Raw genomic sequence first — 27,472 nt, forward strand, 5'->3', positions numbered from 1 at the left:
AATCCCATTGATGTCATCAGCATGACCAAGAATTGCAAAATCTAGCTGCTTTTAAGTAGCATTGTTATAGGGTTGGTTTTAGTGCAGTCATAATTTTTATCCATTGAGGTTACACAACCTATCTTGTTCCGCTGAGCCCTGTGTTCCCCACCAAGGTGACAGATTATTGTTCCTCCCAGAGGTCATGCAGTCTCCTGAGCTTCCCTCTAACTTCCCAGAGGATTTCTGTGGATACAGAGCAACAGCTTTAATAGCAACTCTCTCCTTAGCTTCAGTCCCTAGTATCACTTTCAAAATTACTGACAGCCAGCTCTTCTCTATCATTAGGATTCCAGATGCCAGCAGAAACCAGGTGCAAAAGAAGGAAGTAACATTTCCAACTCAGATATGCAATCTGAATTCCTAAAGTACAAAGGATTGCATGTATGCTGTAATGCAAATCCTGGGAGGTAATGTTTGCATGTAGTTTGACTTTTCACTAAGAAAATAACGAGGGAGTAAGTGTACATCTGAGCTATGAGTTGAGCTGATTCCCCCTCTTCAGCTCAGCCAGCTTGCTCATATGTCAGAGTAGCTCGTAGCTGGGCAGTAGATCAAACTGCAGTGAGAGACACTGGAGCTGATATGACCGTGGCTGGGCATTTGGGCAGACTTTACCCACGTACAATGACTCCAAATGCATTTCCACTGAAAGAAACAGGTTACTGACTAAGCTTTACTGATCAAACAAGGTGCAATGCTGTGGGATCAGATAACCACTTAGTTGATACAATAGCCTTTTCCTAAGTATAAAAGAAGCCTGCCAAGAAAAGGGCAGCAGTTCAAGTTGTGGTTTAAGCACTGAGTTTTCTAGGTGGGGGACATGAACAAAGCTCCCGGCAGCTCTTGTACATCATGCTGGAAGAGGGCACAGAATAAAGCAGATGACTCACAAGTTCTCCAAGGACCTTGCCCACCACTGAGCGGGGATCAGCCTCCAAGAAGGTATGGCAGGGCAGAGCCACATGACAGCCCTGGATTGTGCAAGCAGACCCACGCTGGAGGAGCCTTGGCAGCAGGATGCAGGGAGAGCTGGGCCTGGGAGAACACATGCAGCAGGGCACCATGTTCCAGAGGGGTGTTCACTGTTTGCTCGTCATCTGGTGTCCACCACTGGGTGAAGTAGGTTGATATATAACCTACACATCAACTGGTGTTTGCACCTGCACTGCTTGCACTGAATGGATGGTGTTACTGTTCAAGGGTATGTGACCATTTTCCTCTACAGGACTTGAATGTGTAAGACACTATTTCCTTTCAGACCAGGGTTAGTAAGGTTTTGCCCAGCAGGGAGCCCCAGAGGATCTATCTTACCTGTAGTAAAAGGGGATGTTATGTGGGAAGGAATGGGATCTTGCTGGCTTACATTCTGACAAAGTTCTTGACATCCTACGTGGTAAACAGGGAGTAAAGGGCTGCAGGAGTTAGGATAACAACAGGAATGGAGTGAAATATGGACACAAGACTCTGGCAAAAAAAAAGAGATACCTAGGGCTCAAGAGTCAAACTCTTACAAATTTATGGGCCTTTGTGCAAAAATCACACTGTGGGTGCACAACACAGCAATGGGTGCACAGGCATGTAACTATGTGGTTACAGAGAGTCCTTGACACACAGCGATGCCAGCAGTCAGCAGGCAAAGAGCTGGGAGCCCTACTAATGGTGCCGAAATGCCCCCAGTCTGCCCACACCCACTGTGGTTCACCACTCTGGTCCTCTCCTGTTTACCCATTGCCTCACTACACGCAGTCGAAGCTCTTGGCAGAAGATGGCCCCTGATGGCTCCCCTCCCCGTGTCAGTTGTCATTTTCTTGGCACTTGAGTTGGCTTGTGTGTGTACAGGCATATGCATGCATGCCCTCCTCGCAGATATGCACAGGGTGCGGTTACAAAGCATCCCTAGGGTTTCTTCCTAGGCAAGGACATACTTCAACTAGCCTGTATTTACATAGGACTTGGAGAACAAGCTAAAGGCCAACCCTGTTTATGCTAAGAAACACACTGAAACCAGGAGAGAAGCAACACTGGCAATCATGTCTTCGTAACTCACAAGAAGAAGGTAGCTTATGGTATGAACTACCTATATGAGTAGACCGAGTGGACCTATGCCATTGAAGGGCTTTGAAACAGACAGTCCGTGCTGGAAAAAAGTGTTCACTAGTATGCACATGTAAATTTTTCACAACGAGGTGGAAACATCAGAAATAACAATATCGGCATTTGCCTAAGGACAGTTGCTACCTTCTTATAACCATTTTTTTTTTTTTTTTTTTTTTGCATCTGGTTCCATTTATGACTCATACTTCCCAAACAAGCCATATGTTGCTGCAGAAGGCCTTTAACTTTGCTTGATTCGTATTGAGCTGTATTCCTGGCTGTCAGCCAAGTAAATGTAATAAAACCACTTTTTCCATCAAAAAATAAAAATGAAATCCCATTTGCAGCGAGATTTAATTAGCACCCAGTAAGTCATTTTGGTGTTGAAAGCATGCACACTCATGTTTTGTTATAGCCTGATTTGCACCTTCAAACTCCATTGTAGCATTTTATTCGTTATAATATGGAAAGGTTTCCTCTCCCCCCCACCCCCGCCTTCATTCCACTGCAGATCCTGTAGCATTTGAATGATGGTAAATTTTTGGAAAATGTTACACCCTCTGAGCTCTTCTCTTTGGATGTCACATTTTGCATCACCTATTTAGAACATTGTGACATTGATGATTTTAACACCCCGAACACCAAGCTGACAACGGTAATTTCTGCTGAAATAGGCAGTCTATCAAGAAACTTGTGTACAAAATCAGGAGCTGGCATCCCATTAAGGCCCACAGAATACAGATGACTAAATCATCGTCACTGCTGATGTTTCTGGAACTAACAAGCCAATGTTGGGGGGGAACAAAGACACTCTATCCTACCTGTTTAAAACAGTCAGAGGCTGTCTTCTTCACTGCCCTTTTTAATTTAATGAAATTCAAAGGTAATGCTCATTGTGGCAACACATTTTTGGCTCCTGTCTCACATTCCCCCAGGGAGGGGGAATGTTTGACACCGTTGGCATTATTTTCAATACCTTAATTTTAAGAAAAACAGCAAACCAAACTGTTGGAGGGTTTAGCTTGTCCCCTTTCCTGGAAAAATCAGGCCGCAGGAGCCAGGAAACTTTGTAAGCTCCAGGATCCAGAATTTCCAAGTACTTTTGGGGAGCTCGCGGGACACTGACCAGCCAGAGCAGCCTCAAGCAGCACATCCCCCAAGAACGGCCTCCCTGGGGCCCCCCACCAGACCCCCTGCCCTGCCCGGCCGAGCCCCCCAGCCGGTGCTGCCCCACCAGCGGCTTTCCCGGCCGTGGCCGAGGCAGCACACGGCTGCGCAGTAGCAGCTAGAGAGCGAGCACAGCCAAAGTTGAGGCTGCTTAAAGCAGCATTAACTCTCACTTGGATTTCTGCATGGAAATCCAGCGGGTTAGCGCAGGGCAATGCTCTAGACAGCGGCTGAGCCTTTGCTCTCACAGCCTGGCAGGGATCCAGCTCTGCAGAGAGCCAGCAAAAACGTTTCACGGGATCCCGCAGAGCGGGGACAGCACCACAGGGGTGTTATCTCCCTCAGCTTCTTTCCACTGCCTGTGTTAATTGATGGAACGGGCAGCAGGGCTCAGTGTAGAGCATCACCCAGCCCCCTTCACCCCCCACCCTGAGAGATCGGCTGGATCGGAATCCCTTCTGCTCGCAGTAGGGCCAGAGGAAACACAGATGGAAAAAACTATTAGACTATTTAGCTCATCTTCTGCCAGAGAAAGACTGCTCCCTGCAGTAAGCCATGCCTTTGCCTTTTTTTTTTTTTTTTTTCAAAGTTAAAAGCCCCCCTCCCTACTGAGTGTCCAAAGAAAACTTCTGAAAGATTTAGGATGAGTCCAGTATGTCTCTCTGTGCCAGTCCCATGAGTTAAAATGTCATCAAGAAATACGAAACAGAGAGGAAAAACTGTCACAAAACTGGTCAAAGCCTCAGCTTTATCATTTACATTTTTCCTGGCAGTAAAAAGGAACAGGCTATTTGAGCCGTGAATGTTCGCTCATTGTTTCATTGATTTGGTTTTTTCCTTCTTTCTTTCTGGCTAAACATGGTTGTTGTAGAGGGAAGAAAGATTGTGAGAAATAACAAATGAAAGTGAAGTGCCAGACGCCATTAAGTCAGTCATTAAGAAGTTTTTAAGGGCCAGATTTTCACATGTGCCCAGACTCCAGCAGTTTCTGCCGAGAACAAGTGCTCAGCACTTTTGAAAACTGACCACTTCATCTAAGTGCCTCAGTCAAAGAGTCCAGCTCTTCAGAAAACCTGGCTTTTCAAACAGTCAGTCTTTCAAAGTAATCTGTTGGCGATTATGAGCAGATATCTATTTAGGAAGAATAAGCACACAGATCCTCTCCCAACCCTTCATTTGCCTTGCAGACTACACAATGCCACTGTTTAGAGGGCCAGTGCCTGGAGGATTCAGGGCATTTACACCACCACCAAGGACATCGGGGACATGATCCTTCCATGGACTGGAGCTGCCGCCTACGGCCCCCCTGCCCTGGCAGAGTGTGGCTGAACCAGGCAAAGACCTTCACTTCTCTAGGAGCAGATGGGAATGAAAGAAGTTGAGACGGCAAAATGCCAGGTACTCTGACATCCCTGCAACTTTAGCAGTGAGATTTCTCATCACCTCATGGAAACAAGCCTTCCGAGACTGCATCTCCTGCTGTTAAAATGAATGTGGAAACTCCATTAGTTTCTATGGCATAGTGTCAGCCTCTTATTTTCTGGCAGGGGAGAGGAAAAGGAAATGCTGTTCTCCAGTATGGAGCCGGATCTGCCTCCACTGGCTTTCTCCACCTTGCTGGGCGTTCATGGGGCTGTGCGCCACCATGCATATTCATCCTGGCTGCTTTGCTTAGCAGTACTCCTGTCAGTTAAGAGATGTCACTCATCAGGGAAGAATGTGAAAAGGCAGTTTATGTAGTAATATTGGTTTTGTTTTTCATTAAGCCGGCTGCTGATCAAGCTCCCCTCACTATGTCAGCTTTAGAATGAATATTCATACAATGCAGAAAAGCAGAGAAACTCACTAGAGCAGAAATTTTCACTGGTTTTCAAAAAATTGTTGTTTTCTTCTACCACTGCTCCCACCAGCCTGCAGTCCAGCCTGCAAGCAGTCAAGATCTTGCAGGTTATTTGTATGCTTGAACAGACCTCAGAGGTGTTAGGCTCCCAGAGTCCCCTGGCTGCTCTGCAGCAGAGGTGCAGCAGCACCACTGGAGATTAGCTTGATGCACACTGGGTGAGGATATTGCCTGTAGGAGATGATTTTACAAAATACAGCAACGCACAGCACAATAGGAGGTCAACCCCGTTTCTCAAAGCTGCAGGGAGAGCAACACCTTGTCACTATGTGCAGTCAGTTGCCAGCGTGGAGAGCCAGCAGTCCCTCCATCCTTTATAGGAACTCCAGTGGTTCATGCTCCTTGCAGAGGTCTGCTCCCAAGGATGAGTTTAATCCAGCTCTGCCTCTAAAGTGGTCCAGCTCAAGATTCTTTTGTATAAAAACATAGAGACATTTCTCTTTTGCTTAAATTCATTTACATGCCTAATAAAGTCCTACACTTATGAACGGGGCACCTCTATACTCACAAATTAAAGAAACTCTTAAAAAGAGTTTTTGTTACCAAGCACAATCATTTGGAAAAGACTTATGTACACACAACAAATCATCTTCTTATAGCTCATGTGGGCATCACATAGGGGCAGAAGCCAGTTGTTTCACAGTGAAAGCTGTTTCTCACATTCCTGGTGCTATCAGTGGTACCAAATCCAGTTAAAAGCAGGCATATTAAAGATAGCACGAACACACGTGACAGATGTAGCATATGCAAAGCCCCCAAGAATAATTGCAGAACAAGTCAAACTATCCAGCACTTTCATCTTAAATTGAGCCTACAGCGAGCATATGTTCAGGGTCTGTGTTTAGTATATGTAATCTGTGTATGAGAAAAGGGCAAAGGGACATCGTCACAGTAATAAACTCAATTAGTACACAGACTGCTGATTTTTTCATGCAGGCAATTTGACTGAAAAAAAAAAAATGGCTAAACTAAAATACATGATGTGCTGTGCAAGTTTTGCATTGAATATCCTGGATTTACTTTAAGGACATTCTTTAGAGAATATTGATTGGGATTTTCAAAGGTGGCTAAATGACTTAAAAGGATAACTCCCATTGACTTGTTCCACCGTGTAGTAGAATAAGTCAATAAGGCTTGTTCTCCCTGAGCTCTTTAGGGCAAAACGCAATAAAGGAGTTGGCTATTGCAGCACCTAATTTTTGGGGCTTGTGCCTCACTCTGAAGCCCTGAACTGTTAAGTTTGTCACCTGGCCCCCCTCTGTTGGACATGCGAGAGTCAGCCATCTCAGAGAGGAGGTGGATGCTAAGTAGGAGGCATGTTTGAAACTGTGCTCTCTAGAAGGCTGCGGGCAGGGAGCTGCTTGAGCTCAGTCCTTGTCCTTTAAAGCCTCCGTCACACCAATCTATTCACTGGCCTTCCTGATGGCTCTCTCCCTGCTGAGCAGGGCACATCCAAAGAGCTTTTTTTCTCGGGAACAATAGACTCAATCTTGATGATCCAATGAATCTTGAATTTTTTGCTTCATAGTAGCAGAACTTCAACAGGAAAGAAAATACTCTTCTACTCCTCATAGGGTACTTAGAACCTCTCCTAGGAGACTGGAGATGTTTGATCTAGCCAGTTTCAACACACATTTTAGGGTTTTTTTAGATACCCAGGGAGGGGGACCAAGTCATTAGGCTAATCTGTAAGAGGTAGTGACAGCACTTGTGAGAAGTATAATTCAACAGGAAGGCACATTTCATCATATGTCAGGTATTTTCAAAGACCTACTCAGTAGGGCAGGTCCCTTGAGGGATTGAGGCCAAGAAATATGTAGTTTCTGGTGTCCGGGTCAGTCTGGGAGAGGAAGAGGCATGAAGCAGTTCTGAGGACAGAAGTTCAGCTCATGCCCAGAAGCAGGAAACAACTTCAAACAAGGAGGCACCTTCTAGGTCTAGCTGCTGCTGGGGTTAAATGGGAGCTGACTGCAGCATTCTTGGATCAAAACTTCTATATTTAAGCTGCTTGACTCCATTTGGGTCTGTTATAGCTAATGATGTCCTTTATTGGTGCTAATTCTTATCCACGCCTGGCAATGTGTCCTGCAGCAGGGAAGTCCACATAAAGGTTTTTAACATGCAGTGGAGTTACTACCCTGAGTCAGAATCTAAAGCTTCATAAGAGGATTGTGCAGGCAGTTATGAGACCAATACACTCTCTGCTTTGCTGACGCAAATAAATCCTGAAGTGACTCTGGTGACAGTATTCTGCAAGAAGGAACTAGAGCTTGCCAGAGCATCTGTATTTCCCTTGTGCTTTACAGAAAAGACATATGGATCTTCATAGAAAATTATAACCTCCTTGAACAATATAATAGGTAATTATATTCCTGACTTAGAAATTCTATAGCACATTGCATATAAAAATCCTCATTCTGTTCTGCAGTTTTCTAGAGGACCCTGTTAAATCTCTTCTTTTTATCCCTTTTAAAAACACAGCACTTTTACACCAGAGACCTCAGAGTTACTCTTCTTGGTCCCATTAGTCCTACGTGCACCCACCACAGCAAGCATCTTGGAGGAAGGCCCTCCCCATCACCCTTAGAGGGGCTGTCAGCACACACAGGTGCCACCAGTCTTGCCCGGAGCCCAACGGCCCCGGCCAGGCGCCGTGCAGCTGCGCTCCCGCAGCGCCGATCCCCAGCCCAGAGGCTTGAGGCGCGGAGCGTTGGCTCAGCACAGCGAGGCACAAGCACGGCCCCATGACACCATTACTGCTGGCAGCCCTGAGGGGGCTGTACCAGGGAAATCATCAAATTATCTGCCCCCCATCCTGGTTGCTGCACCCGCTATGTTGGTTCCGAAAAATTGATCATGCCTGAGAAAATTTTGCCGGACTTGTTTGCCTTCCTCCTCCACACCACTTCCAAAGCGTGAAAAGTGGTCATCATCAATGCCTCTAGGCTGAGGATATGTTTTTTTCAAAGCACTGTATAAACATTAACTCATTAAGAAAATAAAATTAAGATTATAAGTACCCGAAACCTCTTTAGGGTGGCTCCATTGTAACCCAAAAATATCACATGTGATTTCAGTGATACTTGCTCAATGATTATAAAAAAAAAAGAAATGCCCCAAGGCTGAAGAGGTGGATGGTAGATTGCAGCTGCAAATTAATTAAAATAATCAAACAAGCCAGAGGTAACTCCCACAGTAAGGGGGTTGCTTATAAAGGCAATGTTAATAAAGCGTTTACCATCGGGGGCTGCCTGTTTCCCTCTTAATAAAATATCTGCGATTACCTGATTAGCTGATCATTGTGCAGAGCATTTTGTTCTCAGTACAGCCATGCAGCCAAGGAGAAGAGAGAGGCTTTTATCAGATAAGGCTTGTTTATTTTAAATGTGTAACTGACTTCTGCTTTTTTCATGGAAGCATGATCCAACAAGCTGCTCGCCTCCAACTACATACACTGCTTCTCCTCTCTCCAGTCTGAGATGATCCAGTTTTCTGGCATTCACTTATCTTGGCAAGGTTACCATAATGATCTGGAATAAAGGTAGGAGCACTGCAGTGGCTACGAGAATCTAACCTTTAATGGTCAGAAGCAGTCACCGTCTGTTACGGTATTACGCTCGTCACATGCCATCATGCTAGAATTGTGACAACGTACCAGCTGTGGTTCTGCCCACACATGGTATTACTGGAGAAATAAACTGGTTTAGTTTAATAATATCTGAGGAGGCCAAAAGATGATCTGCATTTTTCACTGCTGTTCACATTCTTAAGGGCACTCCTTGTGTGGGAAAGCAGCGCTTGGGAATACAAGGTTCTGGCAATATAATGGAATGCCAATGAACTTGGAAAATCAAAGAACACATGAAAAATAGACACCTCATGCATGTAACTGTATATTTATTTCTTTTTAAAGAACACTCCTTAAATGTATTGTAAGTCAATATACAAACTTGGTTTCACATATTTATAATCCACTAAATAGCACAAAATATAATCCAGGTCGTTGGTTTCTTTCATCTGTGTGTGTTGCCTGTGTGTGTTTGAGTGTGTGTGCACACTGCTGGTGGTAGTGGTAACCCACCACAAGTGTTCAAACACAAGCCCGGGCTCCTCCTGACTTTCTTCTGGAGCAAACCTCACCCAGATGGAGACCCTGCTCTGGAAGACTGTGTCTTTCTTTCCCGTGAATCCCACTCCTTGAAGAGGCTAGGGTGGCGGTGCTCTCTGCCTCACTGGCAGGGCCACGCTCCTCCGTCTGCAGGATGGGGGGACAGGATGGGATGGGACGGGACGGCACGGGACGGGATGGGAGCCTCCCCTGAAGCTGACCCAGACACCGCAGCAGGGAATGACCAGCCGTGGTGTTCAAATGCATGGAAACGCCTTTTCTTCCTGCTCCAAAACCCTCTCTCACACGCCGAGGCACCTCTGCATGACACCTATGCCCCAGGGTCAGCCCTCATGAGCAGGGGACTGCTGGGGCTTGGCGGGGCGCCGCTTCTCCAGCCCACAGGCCAGCTCCTCGCCCAGCCCCGGGCGGCCGTAGGGGCCTCGCCACCCCGCGGCTGGAGGCCAGGGAGTGGGTCGTGCCATGGCCGGACTCTTGTCCCCGGCAGCCAGCGGTGCCCCGGCTCCATGCCCAGCAGCACAGCAAACCTCGCCTGTCCCAGTGAGTTACAGCAGACAGCACCGGGGATGCACCTGCACGTATTTACATGGGGTGGAATGTTTTCCCATAGTTTTTTAAAGGAGTATATAGATCAACATGTTCACATAAGACCAAATACTTTTAATATGTTTATAACTGTTTTATAAAGCTTTGAAAAAACTCACAATAGCACATTGTTTTACTTTAATGCTTTACGGTACTATCAGTTTAAAATCACAATCAGCACTTAAGTTATAGTCAATCCGGCAAACAAGAGACAAAAAAAAATTACAGGAGTTAAGAACTGACTGATACAACCTTTATCTTTTTTTTTTTTTTTAACTAATGCATAAGTGCAGAATAAGATAAGATACTCTAGTTTAAATATCTTGTTTTACAATATACATTTTGTTCTAATTACGCAACAGTAAATCCCATGCTTCACATAGAAAAGCAATCCACAACATTAAGAAAAAAATTTACAATTTATGAAACAAAGTAAATAAATATTAGTATTACAGAATCAGAGCTGTACATAAAAGCTGTTCAGTTTTAATCATATAAAAATATGTTTTAGTGCAACCTCACATATATTGATGCCGTTTTGCTTTACATCATTTAGATCCAAGTGTCCAAAAAAGGAAAGAAATTACATTTATTACAAAGCAGATACACAAATTCTAAAATATGTACAAATTACTGCTAAAAAAATGCTTATAAGAATATAAGCAAAGTAAAGAAAAGGCACAAACATCTGTACAATTTAAAAGTACCAGACCCAATAAGAATTTCAAATTTAGTTTTGGTCAGGCTCATGATGACTTGTTATTTTATCTAATTCTTTTGATATAACAAAAGTATATATAATAGCAAACTACTGTAACTTAGAACAGGCATGCTGTAAAGTTGAATACTTCTTCTATCTCTAGAAAAAAAAAAAGTGGGGTAAATGTACGGGTGAAAGTCTCCATGCATCTCAGATCAATGTGGCTTGCTCTTCTCAGATGACGGATCTTTTCTTTCCTGTGTGCTTGATGGGGGGTCGCTCCTGCTGTGAAAGCCCAACTGCCGGACGTCCCCAAAGCTCTTGCTGTAAAAGGTGGGATGACCTAACGCAGTCTGTGATGTACCAAAACTGTCCTGTTCACCACCGTGCAAGTCAGGATGGGTGGCTGAAGCACAGGTCTGGCCTGGCTCAGATCCACTAAAGTGTTTAATGCTAAAATGTGCACTTTCTAAGGGTTTCTGGTGAGGCTCAGAAGGCCTCTGCAGCTGCTCCGCCCCATGCAGAACGGCTTCTTCTGTGGCGATTCGCAGAGAGGCTATGGCTTTTGTACAAGTCTGTATGTTCTCCTCCTGCTCCCTCTCGGTAGCTACGACACTGTCCTCTGACGTGCTCTGCGTCAGCAACAGCAACGGAGAGGAGGGCGTGCTGGAGGGAGCGGTGGGGTGCAAGCTGTGCGGAGAGGTACGTTTCTCGTGGTGCTTAGAAATACTATACGATTCTTTTGTAAGGATTTCCGCAGTTCCTCTTTGCTTCTCCTCAGAGCCCTCCCTCTGCAGGGCCAGAGTGGACGGAGAATGTAAACCTGAAAGGGCCACCGGTACTGAATGGACCATCTGGATACCCCCAATAGGCATCATGGGGATGGGTGCTCGGATCTGCTGCTGGGAGTGTAGTGGGAGATGACTGAAGACGTAGTCGCTCGGACCTTCGGGGAACGGGCTAGACCCACGGTGCTCCATACCTCCTTTTTCTCCATATATGTTGAAGTAAGGCCCCTGAGACAACCCCCTTCTCTGTAACCAGAAAAAAAAACAAAAGAAATGTCAGTGCTGCTACTGGCGAAATTCTTGTCTGGCGGCCAAACCACCTATCTGCTTTCCTGTCTAACACAACCTCCCATTCATGCAGCACCTTTCATGCAGATGGATCCCAAAGCATTTGGAAAACTCCACTAATTGCTTATCCAAACAACAGAGGAGGTTTTGCTTAGCTCAGCCCTAGAGGGCTCATGCCTCTGAGGTGAAAGGCAGCAGCTATTTAAGAGTGTTCAGCAACAATGCAGCAATTTAGGTCAGGAAGTGAAGAGTATTACATTCAACTGAAACTGCAGAGAGAACTTGGGGTAGATAGAGTTTCATTCCCCAGGAGAAATTTGGCCCAGAGATCCATCTTACCCTCTCTTTTGGCAAACTGTGCTGGTATTGGCAATCTACGCTGGGTGTCAAGACTTTGTTGCAGAGAAATACACATCCGAACACTCCCTGCTCACCACCACTGCTTGGCAGTATGGGAAAAAACTGACTGCATGTATGTATTTTCTGCTTGCTGAAAGATCCTGCTCTGGAGCCCCAGAGAAGGCACTTGCTCCCCATGAGCTTTATCCAATCCTTGATGAAAGTAGACGGGTATTTCCATGGAAGTTCAAGTGCCTCTGTACGACGAAGACACGAATTTTTACAGTCATTAAGACAATGGAACACCACTCTGGTCTATCTGTAGTGTAAACAACAAATAATAACAAAAGCACAGGCACTGGCTGTGAGTGCAAGTGATGATTCAGTTGCAGGGAGACTCACCCACTCATAATGGGATTGAGAAGAATGAGGGATTTTGTAACGGCTAATAAAAAGCAATCTTGCAATATTGACATTTTCAGTGCCTTCCCATTAGTTCCTGGCTTGGAAGAATGAATAGCTCCATCTCCACTCAGTATTAAATATGCCCTGGGCTTTTGGGCTTCTCTTTTTTCATTCTTAACTTTTAAAATTTGTTTTCCATCTGATGATTAAGTACCATTTACGGCTGACCAGAGAAATAATGATGACAGAAGTGCAGTATGACATTTTCATAATTGTGTGTGGGATTTGGCCACACAACTCTTGGGGACTCCCATAGGAAATTAAATGAACAAAAATGCTCATCTCTGCTCTGCAAATTGACCAGACACCTATCAATTGCCCCAGAGCTGTACTGCTACCACAGCCTTGGTGTGGCAGCCTGAGGACTGCGCTGCCAAATGCCAATGTGCTAAAGTGGCAGCACTTCACTGCTGGGAAATCCTAGTTCTCAAGGCATTAAGCAACCTCTTGATCCCATCCCAGGGAACTGGTTTGGGGGGCAATTAAAGATTCTGTTTCTGTGCTACCCAGGGGCTCAATCTCACTGTGCTCAGATGCTTTGTCCTGTTTGATAGAAATCAACGTCGAGACAGGAAGGGTGACCTATAATCAGACTCAAACTTAAGAGATGTTATTATTCAGAGACTAATCTATGTTGGGAATTTTCCTATTCAGAAAGTGAGATACTTGAGTCTCATAAAAGAGAAACTGTCCTAAGAAAGCACAGTGACAGCACGTTATACTGCTGAATAGGGGAAAATTTACAGAATAAACTGCAGTTGCCAAGCCACAAGACATAGTTCACCTACCCTGTCAGTCCTTCCTATCGCTAACCTCACCTCTGCACAGCTGCTTGCCCCCTTTTTTTTCCATCTTTGGTCTGTCAACTTGTTTCTCAGTCATACTGTCCTCTTGGCTGTTTCCTAAGCCCTGATATTTATCACTATTGCATCTGATGTGAACTTGGGCTAAGGGGAACAGAGTAAAAACAACCAATAAATGGAGTAAAACTCATCAAAGAACAAATGTAGTCACACACAAATCTCTAACTGAGAAAGACACCGGCTTCATGTTGCACCCTGACAGTTTCAAAAGGAAATAGAGCAACAGCCTGTCTATGTGGGACAGAGGTGGCTAACATGATAGAAACTGCTATATGCTTCAAGATCAGCAGTATGATCCAATATATGTCTCATATGCCTAATTTTTACATAAACACTGACAGTGTGTGCATGTCCACTGGATGCCTTCCAAGCCTGGCTGAGCATATACTGGATTATCCTTCTCTAGCTCTGGCAGATAAATTTGAAAAAGGGCAACATAAATGGTTACAGGCATTAATAAATGTTCATACCTCTTACCCTGCTTTTATTTTCTTTACTAATATCTAGCATTTTCATACCTACAAGCAGACACACATATATGAATGATGGAGCAAGACTGAATATTAGAGGAGCTGTCTTGTTTTAACAAACATCTTGAAAATCCAATGACTTTATTCTGTTGACAGAGTGAGTATTAGATCCCATCACTGAGCACAGTGCAGAAAGTCGTGGTATCTTTTTGCAGTGCTGTCAGAATGGGTTGCTGCCAGTGCAGGGAGATGAGCTCCTCTCTTTGTCAGGTAACAGGAATCCAGTTCGCTTCCTGTTAATTCTCATTTGTTGCGGTTTAGCATATTTCCCTCTAACTCCAGGTGACATATAATTTCCCAAGCAACAGTATTCTGTAGGAGCTTTTCACTAAACTCTCTGACCTGGTCATAAAGCCAGATTACCACACCTCTGAGCAAAGCCATATCCAGCTTCACAGGTCCCCCAAGGATGAGATAGGGTTTACCCTGTATCTGGTACATCACCCAAAACAGGCTGTGGGGAATGAAGAGGAAGATTGCATTTCAAAACCAAGCACCCTTCACAGACATCCTCCTGGCAGCCTCAGACCACAACTTGCAAAAAGATGGTGGGTGAAAAACAATCTCTTCAATTACCATATCGTAATGTACTTGAAGCTTTTTTAAAGTTAAAAACCAGAAAATGTTGGAACTCTACTGTGAAATTCAGTAACAGAGCATATTACCAATGTGCTTTCTAAAAGACATGATGCTTAATAAAGTGACTATAAATCTGTGCGGACTTCAGTTTCAGGATCAGCTCGACTTGCAGTCCTACTGAGAATGCACCATAGCAACCCACACACACCAGTGGACTTATTTAGTTTACCTGGATTTTAGAAGTTTTATGCTGGCTCTCTGTACAGGAATCCATTTCACTCAAGATGATAGAGTACTGAGTGACTGGGAATGGATTTAATATCCATATGTCTGGGATGATCAAAGGACCTTAAGTCCTATCAGTTTTCAGGAGGTACCTAACTCCCTTCAGTCCCTCGGGATGTATCAAGACAGGCTTCAGACATCAAAATAAATGAGAGCTGCCACAAAACAGTAAGATAAGCAAAATCCACTGCCTCCTAGAAGCTAAAGGAATTGCTAGGGCCAAGCTTGTACCACCCACAGCAAGATACCTTCAGAGCCTCATGGTGTCTAGCCCTGGGACTGGTAGAAGCAGCAAAAGCTCTGGTCTGCAGTAGGAAGTGGTGGGGTGCACTAAGAGTGGGGACAAGCAGGAACAGAGTGAAACAGTTGGTGCTGGATCCCGTGTTCACAATATCAGTATTGTGGGGCTGGAGGTGAAGGTTGCTTCGGACTAACCCTGTGTGGTCTCTTCTCACTCATTTGAATGCCCACTCACCGTTTAAGTGCACCTGCTGCACTCCTGGAGCACATTTTTCAGTTTAATTTCATCTGAAAACAATCCAGGTCACTCATTCCAAGACTGCACTACAACGTGAGTCAAAGCACAATAAACGTGAGAAGAGAGGTGTGCCTGTTCCAAACTAAAATGCTAACAGAGGTGCACTCAGGGTGAACAAAAGCAGCCTTCCTATCTCTGCTCTTTCTTTCAGGACTGATGTAAAGTGACTGAGAAGAATCAGAGCCCTTTGATAATGGCACCAGCCTCCTCAGAAAGAAAAGAAACCTCTGGCATTGACAGAAGAGAAGATCCTGAATGTATGTAGACAGCAATGGGGATCTGCCTTTGAATTTAAAGGTGACAACTTAACTTGCCAAAGCCAAATGTGCACCATCATCAACCAGAGCCTTAGGCTACTTTGGAGAGAGTATACTGTTGCAAGAGTGTATCCTGTTATTAACTGCCAAAGAAAAAAAAGCATATTTTTCAGTAGTTTGTAGGATCATACAAAAATAATTACTTTCCCCAAACTCTTTTCCACTTCCTACAGAAATAATTTAAATTGCTTTCTATGTGATGCTTTCAATGCTGGAGCACTTTACAAGCTCTTTGCACTAGACCACCAAAGCGCATGAACATTCCAGGGGAAACAAAACGAAGGGGAACTAGACCAGCACTGGCCAAAGAGACTAGAGCAAATACATCCATTTCAGTGGAGAAGAAAGAAAACTGGCCTCTTCTGGGAACTGCAGGCACCAGAAGCACAAATCCTCTCTTACTCCTGCAAGAGCTGGGAACCCAATGCAGCTCTCAAAAGAGGATGTAGGATTGTAAACTGGCATGTGCATCACTGATGCAGTTGCTATCCCTGTTTTGATTTCCTGGATTTCACTTCTCCGAAAGTGAAGCCTTTATTCCTTTTTTGTTCTCTGACACTTTTCATTTATAGCAAGCTCAGGTGTCATTTGTGTTCCCACACAATGAGTTTAATAACTTGTGTGTCGCCTAAACTCAACTACTGTGTGGCTGAAGTATATATTCCAGAAAGGCACCAAGAGGTGAGGAATCCATTTTTCCTTCCTTTCTGTCATTTGTTGAGACGGGCAATCATCCTCACTTGTCATTTCCTCATTTAAATTTGGCTGGGCTCCACTTCCAGTGGTGCCTGTATTCAGACTGTACTGAGGTCTGGGCTTCCCTCTCAAAACACTCAATATGGCACTGAGGTACCAATGCTTTCTGTAGGACAAATGATCTTTTACATTGGGTTTTTCACTGCCACATGCCTAATCCTACCTCAGAAATAAGGTAAGCGTTAAATGCCCATCTGGCATGGTGGACTTTCCAAAAGAAGGATCTGAGGGTGCTAAAAGTGCTTACAATGTGTTAAACGCCTTGCTGGAAGGTGTGCATAACACACAAGGCAAACATTACAGCAAGAACTGTCAGATGGCCAAGGGTGACTGTTACATACCCTTTTGCCAGCATCATCACACATCCAAAATCTCTACTGCAGGATGCCAGTGGAAGTGTCTCATGAGAGACATTAGGAACTGGGGCTCCCTGCACAATGTCAGCTGTAGTGTCTCATATAATCCTTTCCATCTGATACTAAACCATCATGACTGTTAAACTGGTGGCTCTTTATCCTCTTCTTGTGCTCCCTTTATGTTGGCAGAACGGCTGGCGGGATTTGTATCCTCCCTCAGCTACTCGGCGATCGTTCCCATGAGAGCGCGGCAGGGTTTCAGCATGCCGTTCCTCAAGGACTGCTTAGTCAGCCACCCCTCTCCACTGCTCTCCCCAACAACCTACCAGGCCACGGAGCCATGTCTAAGGTATGGGAGAAGTACCTGCATTGCTCTCTCCTACACACATGGCTGCTTACGTTGCAGCTTTCCCTTATCCCCCTGAGAAGTTGGGAAGCCATTTTTGGATCTGCCAGGTTGGTGGCATCTCAGCTCTGTTTGGTCTATCCCTGCTCCAGCCACCTTTGCCCAGATGCATCTCTCACTCCACTTCCCAGGCACAGGCAACACATCAGCCTGTCTCCACAGAGAAATTCAACCCAGAGCTATGAAAATACTGATTTTGTGAGCTAAGGGTTCTTCTCCTCTCTAGAGAAGCACGACAAAGACTACACAAATTGCCGAGAAGACTGGCAATGGGGAAGTGGGGAGGAGAGCCCTGCTGGGAGGAGGACAGGGAGGCAGGAGCCCTGAGGCAGCCTGAGTCTGTCACAGCCTGCCAGGGTTGAAGCCGCACATAGGGGCTGGTGAGGCAGGCAGTGAGAGGGCAGCAGCAACATGAAACGTGGAGAAGGAAGCATACTAAATAAGTAAATAGATGCATACATAGTGAGGCCGTTCCTTAACTCTAAAGACCAAATCTATTTGTGGAGAGAGTGTTTTGTGAATGCTAGGGCTGGTCAAAAGTGCCAAGCTGGCAGTTTATGAGACTTGGTTTACTGAAAGGGAACAGCACAGACAGCAGCTGTGCAAGTTTTGCATGTTTCCATTTCCACCCAGACAGTTGCGTCCCTGCCGAAACAGCCAGTTGTGATGGCGCTTTCTGCGGGGCAGACAGCTGCCTGCTCCTGTGACATGATAATATCGTTTAAACTCCAGCCACACAGCCTGATTTTGATGGGCACCCTGATATTCCCAGAGGCTCCATTTATTTTAGAGTTTTTATTCCATTAAACAATACTTCAGTGATGGGCACCTTACTGCAGTATCAGGGCCTTAAACTCTAATCTGGGCTTGGTTCCATCTGACAGTCTGGGAGGTAAAAGGTTTTACAGTGCAGAAATGAGCCCCACATGCCATGTAAGCTTCCTGGGCCGTTTTAAAATAATATAATATAATGTTAGATAGATAGATAGATAAAATAAATATAATCAAGACACGGTCAGTTAAAATAAGCCAGACTAATTTCATTGAAGTTAATGTAGCTACTCAGGCTTGTACTCAGTGAAGATTTGACCCTTTGGTTGACCCTACTGCATCTAACTGAATCACCATCACAGCTTAGTCCTCATTTATTCCAACTTTCTTGCACTGGTTCCAGGACTTCCCACCAAGGCTTAAAGCTTATGCCTTCTTCTTCTAAAAAACTTTTTAAACCACTGTGCACAAATTAGGTAAAAGCACTTGTTTTGACAGTAAGAGTGAAAAATATTCTTTCATACTTACTGAATGCCCCACTGGAACAGGTTCAGACTGTAAATATTGACCCATGGACAACGCTGGATTATGGTATAAGCCCCTCCGGGGAGATGCTGCTCTAACGGAGGCCATATATCTCCTCTCTCGCCTAGGAGACAAATCTCTTCGAACAGACGCATCTTTCCCTGGTGACATTGGTCTCCTTGGTGATAGGTGACGTCGTGGTGACATGTCCCGTCTTGGTGATAACTCTCTCCTCAGCACAGCCTCCTTCCGTGGGGAAAGGTGCCTCATGGGTGACATATCTCTTCGGGGTGACAGATGCCTTCTGGGTGACAAATCTCCTTTTGGCATTAAATACCTCTTTGGTGAGTTATCTCTATAGGGTGAAGAATCATAGCCGGGTGACGACTGTCGACTGGAAGGTGAGAGGTCCCTCGGAGATGAACTGGGATCTAACGAAAGCATGTAATCCTCATCCATGCAGCTAGGTATGTCCAACCTGTCTTTATCGGACTCTGAATCGGTACTCTTACTCTGGAAAAACCTCTGATATTCTGTCATCTGTGAGTCTTCACAGGAGTCGCTTGGTGTTATTAGCTGAGTAACCTGAATGCTAGGTAAGGTGACCAAGTAACTGATGAGGGAGGAGTGTCCCACAGAAAGGGAGCCCTCGGGGGAAGCCCCCTGCGACGCCCCAGCCGAATTCACCGACAGGGAGGAGAACCGAGGGGGCTGCGGGCTGGTGCTTCTTGATCTGGTTTTTGGTGTCGAGTCTCCCTGAGTATCATCAAAATCATCCTCATCTTCATCGTCATCATCATTGTCATCGCCATCCTCGCCATCTGACTCCTCCGCGTCGGAAAACTGATGCTCTGCTGACAGGCCTGCCAGGTTGCTACTCTTCTCTGCCTCCTGCTGCATGTCCTCCATGTTTTCTGAAACAGCCAGAGCAAGTCACGATGGTGAGTGCACACCCCACCTCTTACACCTTCCGCCACATTCATTCCCCACCCAGCACACCCACTGCCATCGCTGAACGCTCTTCATCTGGGATGGCTGCATAAAGCCATAGTCCAAAATCATAATTTTTCATAATAATACCTTAGAACTCTATACTTGAAATGAAGTATAAAAAGCAAATTCACCCTACCCCACCTTACAACTTTGCTTAAATGTTGCCATCTCTCACATCTAAACTGAAAATATTGGGAACTTTGTACGAGAGATGACAACAGGTCATACTTTTATTTCTAGCTCTTCCTCATGTATCTTAATAAAAAATGTAACTCACAAATGGACTGGATTTATTTTTTATGCTTCCTGTTTATTAAAAAGATGCCTCTTAATTAAAAAATGCCCCAAATACTTTTAATATGTTTTCCCATGCCAGCCACTGTGCTGAAGTGCAATGAGTCATTTGCATACTCCAGAGGCCATTCCAACTAAATTAAATCATTCTGACATACCTGCTTCTTCAGTTTCAGCATCATCTACGGATGTCATTGATACTCCAAGCTCCAGGCATTTTTTCATGTGTGCTTTAGACTTCATATGTTTTGTCAGATTTCCTATGGATCAGAAATTAATCTAATTACAGACCACAGCAAAGAACACTCTCCAAGTCAGGTTTTGGTGTATCTTAACTCTCTTTTCCTTCAGATGGGGGTTTTTAGTTTAAAAAAAAAAAAACACAACAGGGCTGGCTCATCCAGCCCACTGCTCTCAGAGCCTGTTTTAATGAGAGTGGGTTTTTATATCTTAAAAAAAAAAAAAATTCAAATAAATTTAAACTTAGGTCCTGAGAGGTATATAGGCATCTCTCCAATTTTCCACATGACATTTAGGTACCCTGACAAGCTAAAAAACTCACTTTCGGATGTTATCTGTCCCTGAGTTCAGAGTTCATGGTATGTACAGACTGCCTGGACACTGAAGTAAGTCCAATGCACACCAGCCATTCAGAGATCACACTCCTAGTTTCACAGTGGTACTTTCCAGCCAAGGGCTCTCCCATTTACTTCACATCTAGGTTCCAAATGTTCTGAATTTGAAGCATTTTGAAGCAAAAGTACCCCACATAAATGATATTTATGGGAGACTTCTCTATGCAAGTTTACTGTCTAGCTGCAATCTCTGAACTGAGCGAAGCTGTACTTACAGCATTCACCTGGGATGTGGGAAATCCAGGTTCAGCTCCCTGTTCTGGAGTACAGATCTGAACCAGACACAGCAGGGATTTGAAATCAGACCTCCCATTTCCCTGAGGGAGCAATCTAACACAACTATTGACTTTCTGGAGTGCCTGTCTTGGTCTGTTTTTTCACAGATAAGAAAACTGGGTTGAGACTGGCCCCAAGAGACCTTTCATGGCAAAGAATCTTGAGCACGAAGCACAAGCTGTAGAAATGAGAATACCGCTCGAATACATTAGCCACTTCAGTCACATCTGCAACACCCAAAGGGGAAAGAATGGCACAAGAAAACCCAACCCGATACCAAGACATGGTGCTTCTTAGCTCAAGTGAGTGTACCCATGCTGCTTTTGGGACCCCAACCGGCATCTCCACATAGTGTGTGTGGCACATGCAACCCGGGGGCAGGAACACTGTGCCACTCTGTTGCATAGTGGAGGTGTGCTAAGAAGCTCACAAGCCAGGCTCTTCTCCTCTGTCTTTCAGTCCCAGCTAGTTAAAAGAATTCCTTTCTCAATACCAGTTTCTTATTGTGCCTGTGTACTGCATGAAAAGTCTAACTTGGGCACTGATGCCTCTGGATGGCCAAATGCTCAGGGTGTACACTGAAAACCTAAGTACCTCTGAAGGTCTGTCCCCTACTGTTCTCAGCAAAACAGCAACAATAGTTATGAGGCTGACAACTGCTCATAAGCAGTAATATACCAGTTAAACTCTTCTTGTACTTTGAAGGCTAACTTAGCCTCTTCCTACTCATGTCCTTCTTGTGCAATAGCATACTACCTCCTCCCTGTTTCTTTTTCTCTGCCAGAAATGCCAGCCTCAGCAAGCAATTTCACATTTCTTTCCATGCCGTCTCTTCTGCCTGGAATGTCCTCTCTGAACACAGCTGCAAAACCACAATCCTCCTTCAAGTCCCTCCTCAAAACCCATTCCTCCAGCAATGTCAAATGTAAACAATGATCCGAGAGCAGCTCACCAGATGGTCTACTGGGACTACAAACGAGCAGCTCCTTGTCTTTATCTCTACACCCCCATGAAAGTTCTCATCTTAAATTAGGTTGATGGGTCTACTACCATCCATCAGCTATTCCCATCTTTGGCAGAGGAAGAAGTGCTGGAGTCATGGAAACTATTACAATTCTCAATCCTCAAAACAGCCATGAAGCTGCACTGGGATCTTGGGAGAAATTTCCTTCAGCTTCCTCTCTCCTCCTTCATGTAAGTTCACCGCACTGGGACCAGAATCTGTTTCCCTTGTCTGACAAAGAGAAGCTAAGAAAATGAGAATGTAAGGCTTATTTGGGTTGTGCTACAAAGAAATGCTACCAAAGAAATGGATTTTTTTTTTCTTTTAAGGAGAGAGTTGCAACAGAAATCCAAATTCCAAAGACTATCATTATCTGTGGCCTCAGGGTGACAAATGGAAGCTTTTTTCTGTGCTGACAAATACATGTGAACACAAGCTATCAGATCTCTATTCATAATTAATGCCATAGTGGATGGAGTGGCCCATCTGGGAGGCATACATTATTTATAAACTTGAAACTGACCCACTGTACAGCCAGTGAAGGCATGTTTTCCTCAGCAGCTGATGCTCTGCTTCTACATTATGTCATAACAAGTGTACTCTCCTGGTAGCATTTAAGTGTTGCTGCAATTAAAATTTGCACCATGTAACAATTTTGGCAGAAAGTATTATTTGTAAGGGTAGTTCTTATGCTACTACATTTTCTCTGCAGACAGATGGACCAGCCAAGAGCCTATAGCTCTTAATGAAGCTATCCAAGGAGTCTTGGAGTCTCACAAAATCCCTGGATCAATTAAACAAAAGAGAAAAACATCTCCTGTGAAGTCCTGTATACATAAACACACCGATTTTATTCTGAAGAAAATTCTCTGCTTGATTGCAAAGGGTGCTTGGATCCCAAATGACAAAATAGCTCAAGATTTGTTTGGGAAGTGGCAAGAGTTCAGCAAAATGGGTCAAGTACCTTTAGTTTTGAAGGCAAAATTGCACAATTTGCATACATAAGGCCGGACATCAGTATGAGTGCGGATATGTTTTTTGAGCATGCTTGGCTTTTTGCAGCGAATTCCACATTCTTCACAAATGTACTTTCCTCGGCCACGACCTCTGACGTAGACATAATCCTCATTTGATTTATACCTGTCAGAAGATAGCAGGCATTTAAATCATATAGACTCTAGGTCACATACATGCACAAACACCAACTCTACGCATTTGATCCCAATCCTGTATATATCTCATCACAGATCCACAGAGGTCCATGGGAAATACTGAATTTTCAGTCTGGAACTCACAAAAAACTATTTGCCTTTCAGGGAATGCACTGGTCCCAAAGTGTTTTCACAGTATAAGACCAAAGGGTTGCAGTATGAGACTAGTATAAACACCTTGTAAAGAAACAGATTAGCTACCATTCCTACAGACACAGCACAACTCCAAACACCAGACTGCAGGCTGGATTTATTTCAGCTAACAGTAGTCTTGTACAACGCAGGCATCTACCACCACTGAAAACAGCATCATTTTGCGGCTCATTTAACTATTTTAGTGTATTTATCCCTTGGGATCAGATAAATCACATCCTGGAAATGCCCGTGTCTCCCCATTAAGCATAAAGGGAACGCAGATGACTAGCAAGGATGTATCCATTTATGCTACAGATGCCTGAAGTTCCCAAAGATGAATCCCTCCCTAAGGGACACCAAGTTGAGTTCACTCAGGTACATGCTGCTTTAGAAATAAAATGGGAAACTTTCAGCCTGCATACTTAGCAGAAAGCTGTTAAAAGGAATTTTTCTTAGCACAGGCGTGAGCATTCCATGCTATTTTTGCTGATCACTAGTTTGTAGTTAGGTAATAAATAAGATATGCAAATCTATGTAAAGCTGTTCATTGCCTTTACTCTCATGATAAATTGTTAATACTGAAATCTGAAAGGGCCCAGGGGATCTGCTCAGACTGTTCTGAGGTTTGAAGAGCCCTGGGCATTCCCTAGAGGGAGAATTTTAATCCTCATTTATCCGAAGTAAAATTCAGAAATTGCAAGAACTGAGAAATAATATTTTTTCTGCCCTCTGTCCTCCACTGCCCTCTCTCTAAGCAGCACAAAGTATGTTCAGTCACCCTGTGGATGCGCAGCCCACAAAATACCCCTGGTACTGACAGTCAGCGCCTTAAATAAATAAGGGACAGTGTGAAAGATTCTGTTGATGTGTTGATAACTCTACAAGAAATAAGTGGCAATTTTGGGGTTACAGAACTGAAACATTTTTCAAGTGTGCTTTTCTTAGATGAACACTTCTTCCATATGTTCAGCTATATCACTGTTAATATAAATACTGAAGTCAATATCTTAGAAATACATAAAACACTGTCCTGGTCTCACATCCATCTTGTTATCTATTAAACACACCAGCTCCTCTTTCAAATGTGCATCCCTAAACTCAGTTTTTTTCATTTCCTTTTCAATAAAGTTGGCCTTCTCCCTTTTTCTTCATTGTTCTGGCACCATGGGCAAAACTGGCATAACAACATTTAATATTTAGCCATCTCTCAAGTAAGTTGTTTTTTTGAATAACATTTCTGGGGTTCTGCTTTTCTGTCTGCCCCATTTCCCAGATTCTCCTTCATACATACATGTCAATGACTCCTAGTCATCTTTCTATCCACTGCTTCATCAAGTACCTCCAGGCTTTCTCCCAGAGACAGAAAAAAATGTCCATTATTGTTTGAAAGACTGCCATTTTATCTTCTTCTCATCTCTCCTTACAGTCTGATTTTGCTTGGATGGAGTCTACCATATCACCTCTGATTGATACTGGTAAGATAAATACTGTATTATAACATGTGCTTTTCTGTTGCTCCATCTCTGCTGTTTCTCTGTCTGACCTCATTCCACTGGCTTCTGTAACCTGTCAGATACTATTGGACACAAAGACAATTAGACAAGATCTCTCTTCATGATTTATATGGACAGTTCTTGGCCATAACAGACCTTGACTCTCTCAGTATGTTTCAGCATAACAATGACTGTAAGAGAAATGACACACACAAATTTGACATCGAAAGAAGGCCTGATCCAAAACCTGATACACCAGAAGACTGAGTCTGTGGTGATTATCTAGATTTCTAGCCTGCAGGAATATTAGATCTTACTATTATCTCATGCCTCATTCAAAGCTTTCAGTAATTTTCTCCTTCTCACTACATAACTTTCATGTAAAGAATACAGTCACTGCTGCTCCGAGCTTGATTTGAATGGGACTCTAGAGTTAAAAAGCATTAACAAACCTCAGAGTCCTGCAATTTATATCCAAAATGTTGTTCTATTGTGGATTTTCAATTGGAGTCTATAACTGATAGCTATAAAAGAGCCAACTGTGAACTCTTGTTGTCAGCTGATAATGTTATTAAGTTAGATGTCAGATGAGCAGGCATGTTGCCCTGTCCCTTCTTTCTTTTCACTTCATGCCATTAGCAACTTACTATACTGCATCAAGTACTGAACTTCAAATTGCTGTTTTTCTTTGAGGAACACTGCTTCATATCCCATCAGGGTTTTGCAGTCACAAATGATGGAAAGCAGATTTTGGGATTCAGATCATTTAATCAGAATCAAGTCACCTGCCAGAGGTAATAATATGGTTGGCTAGCTTCTTCCTTCAAAACCCCCTCTGCTGCAATGCTTATACAAACTGGTCTCGATGGCTTTTGGAGCAGCGAAGCAGTCATGTGCTGTGACATCTACTTTTCGTCTCAACTCCATTCATTCTGTTCCTTCAGCTTCTCACTCATCCCCAGCCCTGTCTATTTGCTTTTTGCCCACCTGCCATACGAGTGCTCCACTCTGCCAGTACAAGGCAGCTACACAACTGCACCTCAACTGCTTTCCTACAAACCAAAAACTGACAACCACAGATCTTTCTCAGCTATGGATTCTGAATTGCTTTCTTTGCAGTTACAAAACAAAATCAGTCAAGAAGCCTAAGCAAATCTACACCCCAAGACAAACCAAAATAAAAAGACCCTGCTGAAACAAGATACCACCACACACACTTGTCTGTTCAGGCGAGAAAATGTGAAACAAAGACAGATAGTTGCTGCATCGTTCAGTGCACTACTTGTGCGTACTGAGATGATACGAATATGAGCTTGATGAGAGTAGAGCAGAACAGAGAAGATCAGAATAGGTCTACAAACAGCCAAGAGCAAGCAAGCACAGAAACCCACCCATGTTAAAAATAAACTTTTGTAAGTCATAAACAAAAGTCTGAAGAGGACGAATTCAATAGTGAGGACAGAAATCATTGAAAGACGTAGTTATAACATCTGAAAAATATGAGATCTATTTGAAAAATAGCTAAACTAATGAAAAGAATGAATCTACCCTTTCACAAGTCACTCCTATAAAATGTATTATAAAATTATGATGTATAAGGAAAGAGTGGACCCATTAACACTACATCATTTCATTAATTGTAGATTTGCAGGTTAAATGTTCCTATTAAGGAAGACTGAACAGATTATTTGTCTCCCCTACTCCAGACTTTAATGTGCGCATCAAGGTTTCTTATGTTTTGTTTTACTCAAAGGATATCTAAACATAGCCAAGTGTTACTAGGAGACATTTCTAGGTGATGAGTGAATTATGTGACTTTACACAAATAGTTTCATAGACCTTATTGGTGTATAGGGAAACTTTAGACGGTATAAGTAGCATGCAAAGTTTCTTAAAGAAGGTATTAGATGGTAGAGGCATTTTACAGAGTGATCTGTTGCATCTCACACTGATCTGAATCCTCCTTTAAACTGCTTTTCTTAACACACTTTTACTCTTCCGACCTCTCATCATGCAGCTTACATCAGTGCAGACTATCTTCAGCCGGGTGATCCAAATTCAGAAATGATACATAGTGAGAAGCTGGTGAATTTTATGCTTCAAAGTGGGTGCGAGTTGAAGCAACAGCTCTTTACATTTCTTGTAAACTTAGGCTCACCTCTGAATTTGGGTCACTCTTGTGTAGCCAGCTTGGCTTGGGTACTAGGACAATGTACAACTACAGAGAACAGCCAGGATAGGGGCGTCTGGGCCAGCATACCTACAACAATCTCCAAAACACCATTTTCAGTCTTTCAGGCAAGAAGTAGGCTATACTCCTTCAGTGTTGCAGGCTACAGAGAAATGGCAACAGTCATTTCATGGAGACTATTCAAGTGGAGCCAAACCACATAATGTTGATGAAGCACAACTGAGATTTTATAGAGTACAAACTCACGGGAGAAGGAAATGGATGTACGAATTTCTCACATCTCCATCCTAACCTGTTTAGTTACGCCAATAAAACAGTGCTGTGAGACCATCTGAGCTTGGTAAGACTGAAATACACATCTTGTTCAGCCACCTGAGTATTCACTACTAACAACTGGCAAATTAATTGCATCATGTCAGAATTCTGTAAAAGAAATTATGTTAATATCTTCTATTTTAGAGTACACTGCAAAGGCAAACAAGTGTCCATTTCATTTGCTTTCTCTAACAAGCTTCATAAGGCTCAAAACAATGTTAATGAGCTTTGAGGTCTCCTTATTCCCACTCTTTGTTATATTTTTCTGTTATCACTTGAGTGATAGATGACCATAGTAAAATTAAACATGATTTTATCAACCATACATGACAGATCTATGGGTTAGGCTTAGATACCATAGATTTCATTGTCATCTTACATTTTGTCTCCAAAATCCAACTTCAGTAAATAATAAAAAATTACAAGAATACGAGTAAGCGTGCCTAGCTAACACATTCAAGTTAGTGGAGGCACACAGAGTCTAAAAATGGAAAGATAACCTC

At 43.6% G+C, this 27,472-nt stretch overlaps 1 protein-coding gene across 7 annotated transcripts in view; it reads right to left on the reverse strand.

Annotated features, from left to right (window-relative positions):
• Window positions 1-9,971: 9,971 nt before the first annotated feature.
• Window positions 9,972-27,472, reverse strand: part of HIVEP2 (HIVEP zinc finger 2) — a 141,661-nt gene continuing 124,160 nt past the window's right edge. For all 7 annotated transcript variants that reach the window (XM_074896464.1, XM_074896457.1, XM_074896459.1 and 4 more), the window contains 4 exons: window positions 22,589-22,764; window positions 19,869-19,970; window positions 18,427-19,337; window positions 9,972-11,651 (listed from right to left, as the gene is read on the reverse strand). In XM_074896464.1, the coding sequence (XP_074752565.1) occupies window positions 10,833-11,651; window positions 18,427-19,337; window positions 19,869-19,970; window positions 22,589-22,764 (2,008 nt within the window). In that variant the 3' untranslated portion in view covers window positions 9,972-10,832. The remainder of the gene's footprint in view (window positions 11,652-18,426; window positions 19,338-19,868; window positions 19,971-22,588; window positions 22,765-27,472) is intronic.

Source organism: Athene noctua, chromosome 1 (genome assembly GCF_965140245.1).
Source record: "Athene noctua chromosome 1, bAthNoc1.hap1.1, whole genome shotgun sequence".
Lineage (NCBI taxonomy): Eukaryota > Metazoa > Chordata > Aves > Strigiformes > Strigidae > Athene > Athene noctua.